At 46.0% G+C, this 16,609-nt stretch overlaps 1 protein-coding gene and 1 pseudogene across 3 annotated transcripts in view; both read left to right on the forward strand.

The window, feature by feature from the left end:
• The window catches only part of Flt1 (Fms related receptor tyrosine kinase 1), a 171,701-nt gene that overhangs the window by 27,642 nt on the left and 127,450 nt on the right, over positions 1-16,609 (forward strand). For all 3 annotated transcript variants that reach the window (XM_008768998.4, NM_019306.2, NM_001309381.1), the window contains exon 3: positions 35-261. In XM_008768998.4, coding sequence (XP_008767220.1) covers positions 35-261 — 227 coding nt within the window. The remainder of the gene's footprint in view (positions 1-34; positions 262-16,609) is intronic.
• Positions 267-7,514, forward strand: LOC134481311 (interferon-induced transmembrane protein 2-like; annotated as a pseudogene).

Here is a 16,609-nt window from a genome sequence, read left to right on the forward strand (position 1 = left end):
CTTGACTGTGCCTTCCTTTCTCATCTGCTTGCAGAGGGGAGGCAGCCCACTCCTGGTCTCTGCCTACTACAGTGAGCCAGGAGGACAAAAAGCTGAGCGTCACTAGATCAGCCTGTGGAAGGAATAACAGACAATTCTGCAGCACCTTGACCTTGAACATGGCGCAGGCCAACCACACGGGCCTCTACTCCTGCAGATACCTGCCTAAATCCACCTCGAAGGAAAAGAAAATGGAATCTGCAATCTACATATTTGTTAGTGGTAAGATTCCTGCCATCTGCCTTCTCTGTGTAGCAGTGGGTCGGAGATCTACTGCGCCTGGGCGAGAGCATGCTTTGCCTAGTAAATGTGGTACAGGTGGGCCGTGGCGAGCCAAGCCTGGATGCAGAAGCCCACAAAACAGACCATAATGCTTTGGGTTGGGTAGCTTCAACCAGCATTTTCTAGACCCAGGGAGTTCAGTGTTCCCTGTGGGAGGAGTCCTTGGCCTACTTAGTTGACTCCCATAATACCAGAGTAGAATCTGGCCATAGTTAGACTGAATGAGAGGGTAGGGCCAGAATTCCATGTGTGAATTATTGAGAAACTCAACGTAAGGTGCGAGAAGGTGGTCCCTTAGCACGGTGCATTCTCTTACATGTTAGGACTGCAAGATGTTTTGAGGGAGCTGGGAATAAATACAGGTCAGTGGTATGTTTAAATCACTGGGTACACACAAACACACATACACACACACAGACACACACACACACACACGCATGCACACAGGTTACCAGAGTGTACAGTGTGCTTGACAGCTTTCTTTACTAAATTAATTGGTGTGGGACTGGAGAGAGAGCTCAGCCATTAAGGACACTTGCTACTCTTGCAGAGGGGCCCAGGTTCAAGACCCAGCACCTACATACGGGTACCTCTCTCTGTTACTACAGTTCTACAGGATCTGACACAGTCCTTAGGCACTGCACACACGTGGTACATCTACACACACGCAGACAAGCGCTGATACACATAAAATAGTATAAACCATTAATGATACTGAAGTAATAATTTACTAGGCGGAACGCTGTTACTGTCTCTCAAGATTCTCCGTACTGGGTTCAGTTGACTACAAATATTAGTTCGCATGCACTCAGGAATATTAGAGATCTAAGAACAAGCGTATGATGGTGAGAAGGACAAAGGTGGAAATGGGTCCTTTCGGTCATAATCTTGCAGTGTTGTCTTTTCTGTCCTTGGAGAATGATCAAATGAAGTGATCTTCAGAGGGAGGGCCTTCAGAAAGCGGATATTGGGAATAGAAACGATCTCTGAGAACAGTAGGCAAACTGCCTACTTTTGCTTCCCCTTGCTCAGTTCTTCCGAAACCCCTTAAAGATCATAACATGAAATTAATTTGCATTTCAATCAGAAACTCTGGGGGTGGGGGTGGGGTGGGAGGGGCAGGGCTGGAGAGATGGCTCAGTGGCTAAGAGCACTGGCTGTTGCTCTTCCTAAGGTCCCGGCTTCAATTCCCAGCAACCACATGGTGGCTCCCAACCAACTGTAATGTGATCTGATGTCTTCTTCTACCATTCAGGCAGAGCACTGACACAAACGAACAAACAAACAATAAATAATCAAATAGATACTTAAAAAAAAAAAGCAACCAGCTATGAGCCTCAATAAAAATACCCATTGTGAGTGTACCTCCTGGCAGGATAGATAGAGCCTTGTCTATAGATTCCTGAGCAGAGTGTGTAATTAATGAAGGGACAGTCATCAGCTGCATGATATTAGCAGCGACCTCTTTCTAGCTATTGTCAGTTGGAATTTTCCTTCCCAGCACTGATGCTGTGCCCAGGACCTTATGCACTCCATCAAGCTCACTGCCTGAGTTGCGTCCCTTTCTATTTAAGGCTCTCCGTGAGTTGCCTGTCTGCCCTTGAGCTCACAGCGTAGCCCCGACAGGCCTCAAGCGTATGACCCTCCTCTTCAGCCTCTGAAATAGCAGTGGTTAGGGAGTGAGCCACACTGTGCCTGGCTGTCAGCCTGAACCGGACAGAACTACTTTTATGTCCCCGATCCTCCAATTCTGTTTCTACACTTTGCCTTCTTCCAGGGTCAGCTCACTCTAGGGTCTAGCCTGCCTCTAGTTTGTATTATAGGGTGCACACTTAAAGCTCAGAGTAGCTGTGGCCAGGGAGCTACAGGTGAGGCCACCTTCTTCTACAGGAAACGATGTGGCTGGGAAAGGTGTAGATTGAGCCTCCCAGGCCGAGGGGGTTGCAGACACAGTGCCCACTGGCGTAACAAGCTTTGTGCTGTCTTTTTCTGGTTCTGTAGAGCGTATCCTATGGGATATGTTCTCCTTCTGGCAGTAGTCAGGAAGTCCTTTGCAGTAGGTCCTGGACTTGCACTGTCTCTTTGAGGAAGTGGGAGGGATAAAAGCATCCACATTGAGGCTCGCCACCAGTCTTCCTCCCATGGGTTTCAGAGAGACTGGCTTGCAAGCTGAAAATATCATCAACACCACTACCATCATCATCATCATCATCACCATCATCATCACCATCACGTCTAAGTCCCTAATAAAACAATATTTTGGTATTTTCCCTTTAACTCTTACACCATTCAGTAGATCTCACAAGTTCATGGGATCAATGCTTCTAAAGTAAACCTTCCACTCCTGCCATTTCGTCACTGAAGAGAACCTTGGTTACTCACAGCCATTCTCATTTCAACTATAAAACAGGGCAGAGCCAGCAAAAAGCCATGCTCTGCCCTGAAGGTCAAGCAGCTGGCTACCTCAGGTGCCAGGAGGGGAAGGTCCAGATGTGTCGTGAGTGCTTTTGTCTGCCCTTTGGTCAGCTCTGTTAAGTCCTGAGACATAGCCAGAGTCATCTGTTCGACTGAGAAATGAACCGCTTAACACCCTCTGTGTGTAAGGAACACGGCGTTAAAAACGACCCTGTAGATAAATGATGGCTTAGTCGGAATATGTGCCAAGACTGATAGCCGATGTCTGCCTTGAGATTGGTGCAGAAACAGTAGCCACCTCCTCCGGGATCGTCCACCTACTTTATTGTCTTTCTAATTAGTCTCTCGGGACCTTCTTAAAGCCAAGGCGGTGATCTCCTGAACAGATGGAACTCTCCTGAGTTTTCAAAAACTTTCATGTATTTTTGTTTTCGTTACTTTAATTCTCTTCTGAGAAAATCGGGCTTCGTCTCCCATTTTTTGCTGACTGCTCTCGTGGCAGTGTGTTTTAGTTGCAGGACACAACGCTTGTCTCTCTCTCTCTGATAGCGCAGATTATCTCTAAGGTTAATGGATTCCAACCGTCTTCACCACACGCTAACTGTCCATCACTATCTTCCGGTAGCCGTGAGCATCCGTAAATGTGTTAGCATTTCATTTTAGGGGTGTATAGAGACGAGAAACCTTGTATAAGTGTATTTTGGAAGGCAGCTGAGAGTCTCCCGGGGAGGAAAAGAGCCAGGCGTGTACAGCTTCTCCTACTTACTGCCGAATGCAGCGCGTGAACTAGCAAGCCAGTGTTTAGGACACTGTAGGGTGCCCGCTGTTTCCCAGGAAGTGGCCAGCTGAGTTCTGGTGTAGACAGAGCATCTGATAGCATACAGAATACCAGTTGTCACCACTCTGACACCGCAGCCATCCACCAAGCCTCCATCGGAATCCAGCCTTCAGGTAATTTAAGTATTCGAGTGTTGAACTACCTCGGTTGACTACTAAAGTGGCTGGCTGAAAAGCTTCATGAATATAACTTCTCACACCTGTTAAATTTTCCTTTCAGGGAGCAAACAAATGGCTGTGTTTATAGGGTACCGTTTACCCCACCCCTAACCCTGTTACTCCACTGTTCTCTAACAAGGGAATTCCCTCCCAATGGGCTTTTCAGAAAGCAATGGGACTCCTGCAGTCGCAGGATTACAGGGCGGTCTTAACCACCTCTGTCTCCTCTATTTCGGTGGTGGGGCCAGACTGAGGCAGGGAAGCCACTTAAGGCCTGGTGTGTCCCTCACAGAGGACAGGTGGTGTTTTTAGCTCCCAGTAGAAGCTACCTGAAGGAGAGAACTGCTAAGTTTGAGGAACTCAATCAGCCTTGATGACTGGACAGGGAAGAGACACTCTGAGTCTGTCAGAGAAGTTAGGCAGCTTGCTCTGGGTCATAGCCACACAGAGTCTTCCCTGGTAAATGACACTGGTGTAAGCCATCCCCTTGGATAGACTCTTGACACGGCCTGGGCAAGGCATTTGACTGTGAATTGCTGATAAAGTAGAATGCTCAAAGAAAAAAATGTAGCTATGGAATTTTGGCTCACAAAGAACTGAAACCTCGCAATGCCCCTCTTGGTTGCTCCTCCTTACAAACCGTTCCCAGAGCTGTGCTAATGTTCAGGCTATCTGTGCCGGACGGAGAAGATTGTGTTCACACTCAGGTGCACTGGGGCAAGGATTTGACTATAGGACCTTTCTAGAAGTCGAAGGATTTCTTACGAGTTTTGAGTGGACAATAGGAAACCGACCCACAGAGTGTTCTGCACATGCTGTGCCCCAGTGTGTGTGGAGGTCAGAGGACAACTTTGCGAATTGCTTCTTTTCCTTCCACCGTGCTTTCCTGGGGTCACACTCAAGCCATGTCACCAGCCCCAGGCCTAGGCTTCTCTTGGCAGGAATCTGTCTACAGATATTGGTGGCGACCTACTCTGTGTAAGACCCTGTGGTTTGTTCTGTATGGAGTCCAGAAGACCACGGGGTACAGAATCATATAACTTTGAAATTCATTAGTTACTCTGTAGCTCACAGTGCCAGTTTGTAAGCCTTTGTAGGATTATAGCCACTTTCCTTTTATTTATTTTTTTTAAAAACTGGGGGGGTTGGGGATTTAGCTCAGTGGTAGAGCGCTTGCCTAGGAAGCGCAAGGCCCTGGGTTCGGTCCCCAGCTCCGAAAAAAAGAACAAAAAAAAAAAAAAGAAAACTGGGTTCATTTATTTAGAAGTGGTAAATTTGAAATATATATATATATATACACATATATACATGTACATATATACATATATATATAATATATATAAATCCATGGAATTAGAACACTTATGAATGAATGCATAAATGAGCATGGTATTTCAAATTTAGAATATATTTTTTTTCTTTATTAACTTGAGTATTTCTTATTTACATTCCGATTGTTGTTCCCTTTCCTGGTTTCCAGGCCAGCATCCCCCTAACCACTCCCCCTCCCCTTCTATATGGGCTTCCCCTACCCATCCTCCCCCCATTGCCGCCCTCCCCCCATAGTCTAGTTCACTGGGGGTTCAGTCTTAGCAGGACCCAGGGCTTCCCCTTCCACTGGTGCTCTTACTAGGATATTCATTGCTACCTATGAGGTCAGAGTCCAGGGTCAGTCCATGTAGTCTTTAGGTAGTGGCTTAGTCCCTGGAAGCTCTGGTTGGTTGGCATTGTTGTTCATATGGGGTCTCAAGCCCCTTCAAGCTCTTTCAGTCCTTTCTCTGATTCCTTCAACGGGGGTCCCGTTCTCAGTCCAGTGCCACTTTCCTTTTACTATTGCTGTCACTGTCATGGTTCAGAAGCAGTCTCTCTAGGTAATAAAGAGGACCGCTCTGCCTGTCCTTACTAAGACCCCAGTTAGTGCTCTGTCTCGTCCTTCAGGGGGACCTGTTGTGGAGTTTTGTTCCAAGGGTTGTCTCTGGTTCCTGCCACACTTGTCACTTTGACCCACTGGTCAGAAGCAGCAGGTACTGATGGGTTGGGCGGGTTTTGTCTCTCATGGCTCCATGAGCACCCCAGGGTGAGCTACGTCTGCCTCAGGACTTCATGCAGAGCCTACATGAGTTTCTGAAGACGGCAGTAGTCAAAGACTGAACTGCATCTGGAAAATTCTACCTCAAACGGGTGTTCTGCAGAGTTCCTTCTGGCCTGTCTGCAAACAGCTCCATCAAAAAAACAAAAACAAACAAACAAAAAAACCCAAAAAATGCAAGTTTTGCTGGACTTGCTTCATTTTGATGAAATTTTTAAAGAAGAGAAACAAAGATTTCTATCATTTATAATAAGGACAATGTCATTTGGAATCATGGGTTTCTCACCTCCCTTGGAAAACAGGACCGTGTATATCCTGGCCGTGCACTCCTGTAGGGCTGAAGCATGAAGGAGATTATCTATTCTATCCATCACTCAATGGTGGCTGACCAGGACCACACGGCCCCAGTTCAGAGAGGAGTGGCTTAACTCAGTCACTTTCCTTTTCAGTGACACAAAACTTTAATAAAGACACTCTGGATGTCTGTAGCCTGTGTCTTCAAGAAGCATTTGTGTCATTAAGCTCCAGAGGACCTCACCCCGGGTGCAGGCATGCCCACATGTGACTAGGGTGGAAGTCACTCTGGCTGCCGCCATTCTCGGCAGACTTTCCATTCATCTAGACTGTTCCTTAGGTTGCCGTCTTTCCCGCTGCCAGATGTTCAGGCTGTCACTCAGTGAGAGAGAGCAATCCCTGGTGTTTGCTAGACTGCATGTCTGAGAGATCTGGCACATGTCCTCCAGGCCACATCGACACGCCTTGCTGACAGTGCCGTATGTGTGTATCAGCAGGCGTTTTAGCAGAATTACACGCGCACTCAAAATTCATCAACACGAACGTAGTGTTGAATGAGCCGCTCGGACACAGCCTGTGGTTTTGAAGTTGATGGCTGGGGATAGAATTGTGAAATCTTCAGTTGGCAGTGGAGTCCAAAACAGTGCAATCGGCAGTGTGCTATTGGCCATACGGTCAAGACGTAAAACGTAATGGATTGAAACTTCATGAAATTTTGTTTGGCGTTTTTTGTTGTTGTTGGTGGTGGTGGTTTTTGAGACAGGATTTCTCTGTGTATCCCTGGACGCCTTAGAATTTGCTCTGTAGGGCCAGGCTAGCCTCAAACTCAGAGATCCACCTGCCTCTGCCTCCCAAAAGGTGTGCATCAAGCAATCTTTTAAGCAAAATGACCAAGGGGACTTTCTTAAAAGACATTCCTGGATTGTTCCAGAGTCAATACCATGAGCCACAATTCCCAAGCCTTCTTGCCCACCAATGCCGGGCTTCCTCCAAGCTGTGAGACAATCAAAGAGGATTACGGGGTGACTGAGCTGGGGGAACCCAACAACTCAGCTGTTGTGAGGACCACCGTGATCAACATGCCCAGAGAGGTCTCTGCCTGACCCTGTGGTCTGGTCCCTGTTCACTGCACTCTTCTTCAACGCCTGCTGCCTGGGCTTCATTGCCTGTGCCTACTCTGTGAAGTCCAGGGACAGGAAGATGGTGGGCGATGTGACTGGAGCCCAGGCCTATGCCTCTATTGCCCAGTGCCCGGACTTCAGCTCCCTGATCTTCAGCGTCCTGCATCATCGTTTTCTCTACCACCTCTGTGGTAGCCTTTTAGTCATTTTCACAAAGAACACCACATTCGGATTCTAGCTGCCCTGTGTTCCACGGTCCACATCCGGCCCTCTCCTGAGGCTGAGGCCTTGACCCTTTACCCTGTGTGTATGCAAGTGTTACCTTCACATACCTGTCCACAGTGGAGTCAATAAAGTACACTTGATGGCAACTCTGAAAAAAAAAAAAGGCATTCCCTTAGGCGGAAAAGGCTTTAGGTGTCTGACATTTCGTAGCTTTGACACTCCTGATGGACCACCTGCCCCATCTAGAGATGTAAGGGCAGCAGTCTGTGTGGGTCCTTATAGCCCGTGGGGTGCTGACCCCCCTTTACCGTGGGATCTATTTGTTTCTCCCATCGGGTGCATCTTTCCTGAGCTACACGGAGCTGTGCGGCTGGCTGTGGTAGTCAGTGCCCATGGTGCCTTCCTTTTCGACGTCGGTTAATAAGTGGCCGTTGAAACGGCACCTCCTGGGCTTCTGTATTGGCTTTGAACTCCTGCTATGACTTTTGCTAGGTCTTCAGCCTTGTGCAAAGTGATTGGAGGAATAATGGCTGACAGTACGGGGGATCTTATTCTATGTTTCAACAGATACCTAGGAAGGAGCCACACCTTCTGTTTCGTGTGCGCATGTGTATGTCTGTGAGAGGGTGTGCATGAAGAGGGTGTTGGCCCCCAGAAGCTGGAGTGACAGGCGGTTGTGAGACGCCTGATATGAATGCTGGGCTCCTCACTCCTCTCTCCAGCACCATTTAGGGGTTTTTTGGTTTTGTTTTTTTTTGTTTGTTTGTTTGTTTTGTTTTTTCTTTTTCTTTTTTTCGGAGCTGGGGACCGAACCCAGGGCCTTGTGCTTGCTAGGCAAGCGCTCTACCACTGAGCTAAATCCCCAACCCCTTTTGTTTTGTTTTTAATGACTTTACTCATAGCTTACACAAAGGTTCTCACCAAAGTTGATTTGAAGAAACAGGGACCTTCAGAGTAACTTCTGCCCCCACACGGAAGCTACCACCCATGTTCACACCTCTGTCAGCTGGTACAGCAGAGGAGCCCACATTTACCATCGTAATCAACCAAATGTGTAGGTAACCTGTTTACGTTAGGGTGACGGGACCTTACAGTGCAACCTAGGCTCTCCTGAAGCTATGTGGACCTGGCCGGCCTTGAACTTGTGGAGATTCACTTGCCCCTGTCTCCTGAATGCTCTGGATTCAACCCTATGATGCCGTGTCTGGCTTAGGGTTCGCCTTGATGTTGTATAATCTTGAATTTAGAGTGACACACGACGGCACATATCTATCATCTTGCTGTCGTGCAGGCTGATTTTGCCTCCCTAAAAATCCTGTGCCCCACCTAGTCACCCCTCCCCATACAAGAAACCACTGATCCGGGTTGGGGATTTAGTTCAGCGGTAGAGCGCTTGCCTAGCAAGCGCAAGGGCCTGGGTTCGATCCCCAGCTCTGAAAAAAAAAAAAAAAGAAAGAAACCATTGATCCTTCCTTCCTCATTTGTATAGTTTTCCTTCACCAGTATTTATGTGCATGTATCATACAGTGTCTATTATAGCGTCTTTCCTTTTGTAATGTCTCAGATTCCTCCATGTTCATGGAATGGCACGCCCCTTTAATCCCAGCATTGGGGAGCCAGAGGCAGGCACATCTATGAGTCTGAGGCCAGCCTAGTAGAAAATGCCAAGCCAGCCAAGGCTACATAGAGAGACCCTGCCCCAAACAAACACACACAAAACAAAAAATTCTTCCATGTTTTCTTATAACTTGATATTTCTTTCCTTCCCTCGTCTTCCTCCTTCATAGTCCTCCTCCTCCTTCTTAATGCTTCTCCTCCTTAGTGCTCCTCCTCCTCCCCCCACCCCCGCTTCTGTCTCATGTGTCCCAGGCAGTCTTTAGCTTTGCTCTGTGAGGATGACCTGAGATTACATGCCCCAACACACATGGTTTATGCAGATCTGGGCATTAAACCCAGGGCTTCATGCACGTGAAGGAAATACTTTACTTCCTGAGCTAAATCCCCAGACCTGCATTTCTTTAGCACTAAATATATTCTATTGTCTGAAGGTACCATATTGCCCCTTCACCTACTGAAGAAGGTCTTGGTTGCTCTTTAGCCTTGGCAATCATGACTAAGGATGCTATGAATACCCATGGCCACAGCTCTCTACTCTTCAGGGAAACAGCAGGACGTGTGATTGCATGCTAGCAGTATGATTGTTTTGTGAGAAATGGCCAAGCCACCTTCCAGAGCGTCTGTCATGGTCACACCATCTTCCATCCCCACCAGCGATGGATAGAGTTCCGGGTACTCTAATGCCTCACCAGCATCCGATGTCGTCTGTGTTCTGGGTTTGCGCCATCCTCACTGATGGACGGTGATATCTTACTGTTTCAATGCAATCTTCCCGGTGGTATGATGTGAAACACATGTATTCTTTGGTGGGATGTTAGAATCACTGGACCACTTTTTATTCTTTAATCCTTCATTTTTTGATCTTTAGCAGAGGGTCCTTATTTTATGCTTAAGACTGTGACCCATTCTGAGATAATTTTTGCAATCTTGTGTTTATATTCTTTTTTTTTTTATTGTATGTGTCTTTTCAACAAATGCTTCTAGAACAAGTAGACATCCATTTGCAAAGGACAGTTTTTAAAATGAGTGTAGGGGCTGGAGAGATGACCTGGCCGTTAAAAGCACTTGCTGCTCTTGCAGAGGACCTGGGTTTTAGCCCCAGCATCCACAAGGTTACTCACAATCATTCATAACCCCAGTTCCAGTGGATCTGACGCCCTCTACTGGCCACCATAGGTACCGCAAGCACATGGTGCACATACATACATGCACCACACACATAAACTAAAACATAAATAAGAAGTCGAAGCTTGGCTGGAAAAGAGGGCACATGAGTGGCGTGGGTACATCTACCCCTTGCTTATACGAAAGGAAACGAGGCTTTGTCTTCAGAATGCTGATGGCAGAATGCCTGAGTAGGAAGTCGGGCCACAGACTGCACTGTGAGGTCAGGGAGCACTTTTTTTTTTTTTTTGGTTCTTTTTTTCGGAGCTGGGGACCGAACCCAGGGCCTTGCTCTTCCTAGGCAAGCGCTCTACCACTGAGCTAAATCCCCAACCCCAGGGAGCACTTTTTAACATTGAGAGCTATCTAGGAGTGGCGTGAGCTGTCTTGGGACATGTAGACTCCACATGTGCAGGCATTCAGGACAAGGCAAGTGCTCATGGAATGGCCAGATGCTTCCCTGAGTACTCAGGGCCTTTCTCATGCTGAGATATTCCTGTCATTTCTGGCTATTTTTCTCAGGTCCCTTTCCAACCCAGCAAGACAAACTCCATTGCATTTTCTATTTCCGACAGGCCAGTGTGTCAAAGCCAGTCACTTATGCTCTCTAAATATCTGTTATATATTGAGCTTCTTGTCCAAGAATGGAAATTATCAGGTAAGCCTCAGGCCCGTGTCTGGTTCCCTGTGAAGTCTCTGACTGTTTCAACTCCTCCTTCCTCAGCATCTGGCTCGCCCTTCCCCAGACTTAACCATGCAAGGTTACCAGCTGAAGCCTGCAGATCGGGCTCAGGCCAGATTCCCAAGTGCAGGCTTTCTGCCGCCAGTACTTAATAATTGGAAGAGTTAAAAATCTGATTTCCGGGGTTGGGGATTTAGCTCAGTGGTAGAGCGCTTGCCTAGCAAGGGCAAGGCCCTGGGTTCGGTCCCCAGCTCCAAAAAAAAAAAAAAAAAAAAAAAAAAAAAAAATCTGATTTCCTAGGTAGTTTAAAAGTTAGGCTGGGTGGTGATAGTGAGTGGTGCTTGCCTTTAATCCCAGCATTTAGAAGGCAGAGGAAGTCAGATCTCTGCGAGTTCAAAACCAGCCTGGTCTAAAGAACGAGCTGTAGGGCTACATGGAAAAACCGCATCTCCAACATTTGCCCATGTTCTCTCTTGGCACTTCTCAGCAGTTGTGCATTAGAGCCGACTTCTTTGGACGCAGCCACCACACCCACTGTCTAGAGGCCTGTTCTTCTGTTTGTTTTCTCTCTTTGCCAAGCCCTAGAGAAGTGTCAGTGGTATCTAGTGTGAACTTTTCGAATGAGTGCCAAACTGAGCAGACATCCGACAACAGAATAGAAGTGTCTGCCCTGCCTGCTGGCAGAGCGTTAAGAAGGGATCCAGGGAACGGAGCTTGGTTCTAACCATGAGCCGGCGGCCTGTTATTATATACTGCCTGTCAGACTCTTCCGGGGTTATGGTTTCTCCCACTGGGTATAGATGATGGCAAAGTGTAATGACTTTCCCCCCACTCCCACCCCCACCCCCACCCCGCCGGGTGACACAGGTGTGTCAGGGCCAGATTTTGGTGTGAGAGACAGACAGGAAACCTGATTTCCATTTTGACTTCCCCATTCCTGGGCTTGTGGAAGGTCCTTCGTTTCCTGTGGGTCTCAGTTCCCTTGTCTGTTCAAGAGAGGCCACACTGAAGAGTCTGTCATACTCCTGGGAGGTTTTATGGGTTCATGTGTCCAAGGCAAACAGCAATAGTAAAATAGGGAAATGCCTCTAATCTTGGAGTAGGAAAGTTATAGCATCTCTCTCCTTCATCCTTCGTCTTTCTGTCTTTCTGTCTTTCTGTCTTTCTCCATCCCCACTCCTGCCTGCCTTCCCTCTGAGGTATGGCTCAGATGTCTGGCCAGCAGGACACAGGGATGGGCCAGCCTGTTTTGTGTGAGTACCTGGGAGGTGGAAGGCCCACCCCGTACCTAGCATTCATGCTCACTGAGACCCTCAATAAGTCAACTTAGTTTGTATCTGCACATTAAAAAAAAATTATACAGGTCTCATTTCCCCCTTCAGGGCAGAATTTAGATTTTAATTCCAGGAAGGAATGATCCTGCCATATGAGGTGTGTTGTGAACCAAGCTCCTAAGAACTGAGCATCCTGACATTGTGTTTGTGCAGAGTCGAATGTATCAAGCACGTGTCAAACTGCCTGGGCGAATGTCTTCTCCATCGGGCTATGTTGATACAGATGATGATCCTGTTTCCCTGTTAGGAGAGGGGCCATAGGAGATCAGGCTGAGCCACTGTCTCTGGCCTCTTCTTTCTCTTCTGCTGCTGTTCAGTCCTCTGCTGAAAGGGAAGCACCAGGAAGCCAAACAGCTAGGCTGAACACTGAAGATAGATGGTTAAGAAAGGCCTTCTCAGGGACATGTGGAACCACTGCAGAAAAGCACGTAGCGAAGAAAGGCCTTCTCAGGATCATGTACCTCTTACTTTGTAGCACACAAATAATGGATTACTAATATTAGGATTTTTCCCCCTTCTTTACAATGGGATCTTGGGTGGGAAATATAATGATGCTTGTCTGTCCCCTGCTCTGTCAGAAGTGTCTTGCGTAAGGTATCTGTCTTATTGGCAGAAACTGGCTAGTGGTATTGTTGAATATAACCAGTTGAATGTGGAGGGTTCCCTCAAGCTCCTACATTTGAATGCTTGGCTCTTCTCTGGTGGTACTGAGAGGCTAGGCTCACTTGATGACTATGGGCCACTAGGGACAGACCTTGAAGATTATGGCCCAGCTTCCCTTCTGAAGCAGACTTCTTTGTCAACACCACGTGAGAAGCTTTGGCATACGTTCAGCAATCTACCTTCTAGCTGACATTTAGGTCATTTCTGCTTTCTGGCTTTTTTTTATGTTTGCTTGGTTTTTGGTTTTTGAGACAGGGTCCCTCTACATAGCCCCGGTTGTCCAGGAACTCACTATGTAGACCATGTTGACCTCAAACGCACAAGGATGCAACTGCCCCTGTGTCCTGAGTGTGGGGACTAAATGCGGGCCACCACCACACCCAGCATATGGTTACTTTTAATGATGCTTCAATAAATGCTCCATAGGAGCTTTGTGGGGCTATAAACACCACTGTCTTGAGTGTGCACGTATATGTAGAATTGCTGGTGGTAAGGCAACTAACTCTATGTTTGAACTTTTGGGGAAATATCCATTTGTCGTTGTTGTCATTGTCGGTTTTGTTTTTAGTGTGGCTGTGGCATTTCACATTTCCAGCTGCAGTTGTTCCTCGTTGTTGCCAACATTTGTTACTATGTGCTTTGCACATAGCCATTCCAGGCGGCATGAAGTGGTATCTCATGGCTTCCATTAGTGTTTTCCTGATAGCTCGTGACCTTGGATGACTTCTCATGTTTTGATTGAGTCCTTTGTATCTCATCTCGGGAGAAATACCAATTCTAATCTTCTTGTGTTGGTTTTTTTTTATTGTGGGTTCCCCCCACCCCCAAGACAGGGTTTCTCTGTGTAGTCCTGACTGTCCTGGACCTCACTCTGTAGACCAGTTTGGCCTCAAACTCGGAGAGCTACCTGGCTTTGGGTAGCTAGCCTTGTTTTTAACTTATGTCCACATGTGTCTGTGTGCATGTGTATCACCTCTATGGGGTGCTGGCAGAGGCCAGAAGAGGGTGTCAGGTTCCCTGGAGGTAGAGTTACTTGGGGTTGTCAGCCATCTGATGTGGGTGCTAAGAACCAAAGTTGGCTCTTTTGCAAGAGCAGCCAGTGCTGCTAAGTCATCTTTCCAGCTCCATCCTTCTTCACTCTTAAATGAGTTTTTATCTTTGTGATTGAGTTGTAAGAGATTTTGTATTATTATTTATATAATTATGTCATAAATATTTTATATATTCTGTATCTAAGTTTGTTTATTATAAACATGTTATATACTGCTAAAAATGTAGTCAGGATTAAATATAAGTGTATTTTTTGCATTCTAGATACGAGTGCCTTAGCAGATACAGATATTTTCCTCACCCATTTCTTTGTTTCTAGTTACTGGTGTATGATCATATTTCTTAATGCTGCCTTATACTTCTGTGAAGTCTGTTTTAATATCTCACTTCCGTTTATATGTCTGTGAGGTCTGTTCTAATGTCTCACTTCTGTTTATATGTCTGTGAGATCTGTTCTAATGTCTCACATCTGTTTATATGTCTGAAGTTTGAGCCTCTTGTTTTTTTCTTCTTGACTTGTCTGGATAAAAGTTTGTGACTTTGTGATCTTTTCAAAGAGTACCAGTTACTCTCCACTAGAAGTGACTCCTTGTATCTTCCTGTTCATCCATCCTGTAGCATTTTATGATACTCCTTTAGTTCTTTGACCAGTTTGTTGTTCAAGAGTATGTCAGTTCTAGTTTTATTTAGTTCCCCCAATTTCTAAACAGTAGCCACATATGATTTCTGTTCTTTCAACTTTATTGAGGTTTGTTTTACGGCCTAGGAAATGCTCTGTCACTGAATTCTCCAAGTGTGCTTAAGAAAAATGGATAGCTTGCTTGGATGAGTGGTGTGTTCTATGCATGTGTTAGGTATGATTGGTTTCTTGTGTTAGTCAAGTGTTTTCTTCCTGTTTGTGCTACTGACCTTCTTCTCTGAAAATAATATGGGGCTTAAGAGAAGGCTCAGTTGGTAAGCACTGGATGTTCTTGCAGAGGACCTGGATTTGATTCTTATCAGACATATGGTGGCTCACAATTACCTGCAACTCCAGTTCTAGGGTATCAGATGCCCTCTTCTGGCCTCCTGGTGCATATGAGCTCACAGGAACACTCATATACACATGAAATTAATTAAATAATTAAAAAATGTGGGAGGCTGAAATGTTCACCTGTTTGTTTTTATTTATTTATTTTTACTATATTAATTTCTCCCATTCTGTCGATTTTTGCTTTTTGTGTTTTGTTGTTGTATTGGTATGCACATACATGTTTACTATTGCTATGTCTTTCTGATAAACTGGTCCTCTTAGTATTACTAAATATTCTTCATCTCTAGCAACATTGATTGCTTTAAAGTCTGTTTTAGGGCTGGAGATGTCTTAGGACTTAAGAATACTTGTTGCTCTTCCAAAGGATCAGAATGTGGTTCACACTACCTGAAATTGCAGCTCTAGGGGATCCAACAGCTTCTTCTAGCCTATGCAGACAGCTGTACACACTCATCATGCGCGCGCGCGCACACACACACACACACACACACACACACACACACACACAAATAAAGGTAAATTTTATTAGAAGACAACTTTGATGTCACGGGCACTCAATAGCTGTCTTGTGATAGCTGAAAAGCTGTTTTGGACTAATACACACTTGGCGGACAGTGTAAGTTCTGTGAAGAATTTTTACTTAATATATATATATATACCAATCAGCAGACCTCCCTTGAGTGTTAGGTGCAATTCACGGCATAAAAGCCTACGTCAGTTGATGCCTGCATGCAGACATCTTCGTGGGATAAAGATGTTTATCCTCTGTACTTCTTCAATCATTGAAAACCACACCCTCCTCAGAGTCCTCATCGCCAGGACTTGGCAGCAAATAAACATGAAAGTTAATCAGGAAAAAGTCCACACATAGCTTTAAGATGTATGTCTGCTAGGAAACAGGTTACTTACTGTTTGGATCTGCTCCCAAATAAAAGAAAAGGGGGGGGGCTTTTAAATTTTGCATGCACACGTACTCGGGGAAGGAGTGAGGTGTCATTCGATTGCAGTGCATCAGTCAGAACTGGGGTAAGGATGGCATTCTCTGCACTGTGTGCTTTAAGTTGTCAGCACGATTTACAGGTCCCAAAAGGAAAAAAAAAAAAGCCTCAGCACTGGCTTCTTACTCCTTCAACAAGCACCCAGGCTGATTCCCGGAAGTCACTCTGCAGTGCTGGTCATGGGTAGATGTCATTTTTGATTTTGTGACTTAGACAAATGTGTTCTTTGGGAGTAGTAAGTGGTTTTACTGATGATCTTAATGGAACTTAAACCTCTCCTGTGTCTATAGACCAGAAAAAAGAAATCATTTGTATTACGTCAGGCAAGTTCTTTCTCAGCCCTGCCTTGAAGCAAGGTGCAAAAGAAATGTAATCTTAATAAGCACAGAGAGTGGAGTGCGTGCGTGCGTGCCTGTGTGTGTGTCTGTGTACAGGTACAAGGTCATTTGCAACCGTGGATTTATAATGCCACCATTGATGTTGTATAGACAGTGTGGTTTTAGTTGTTTGGCTGGGCACAGAATTTTTGAACTTCTAGTACCTTTGAGTCCTAGTTGTCCCATTGCTCACATTGAAACTGGCCTTTGGAAGATAATACCGAGAGTGA

The sequence above is a fragment of the Rattus norvegicus genome, chromosome 12, assembly GCF_036323735.1.
Source record: "Rattus norvegicus strain BN/NHsdMcwi chromosome 12, GRCr8, whole genome shotgun sequence".
NCBI classification, from domain to species: Eukaryota; Metazoa; Chordata; class Mammalia; order Rodentia; family Muridae; genus Rattus; species Rattus norvegicus.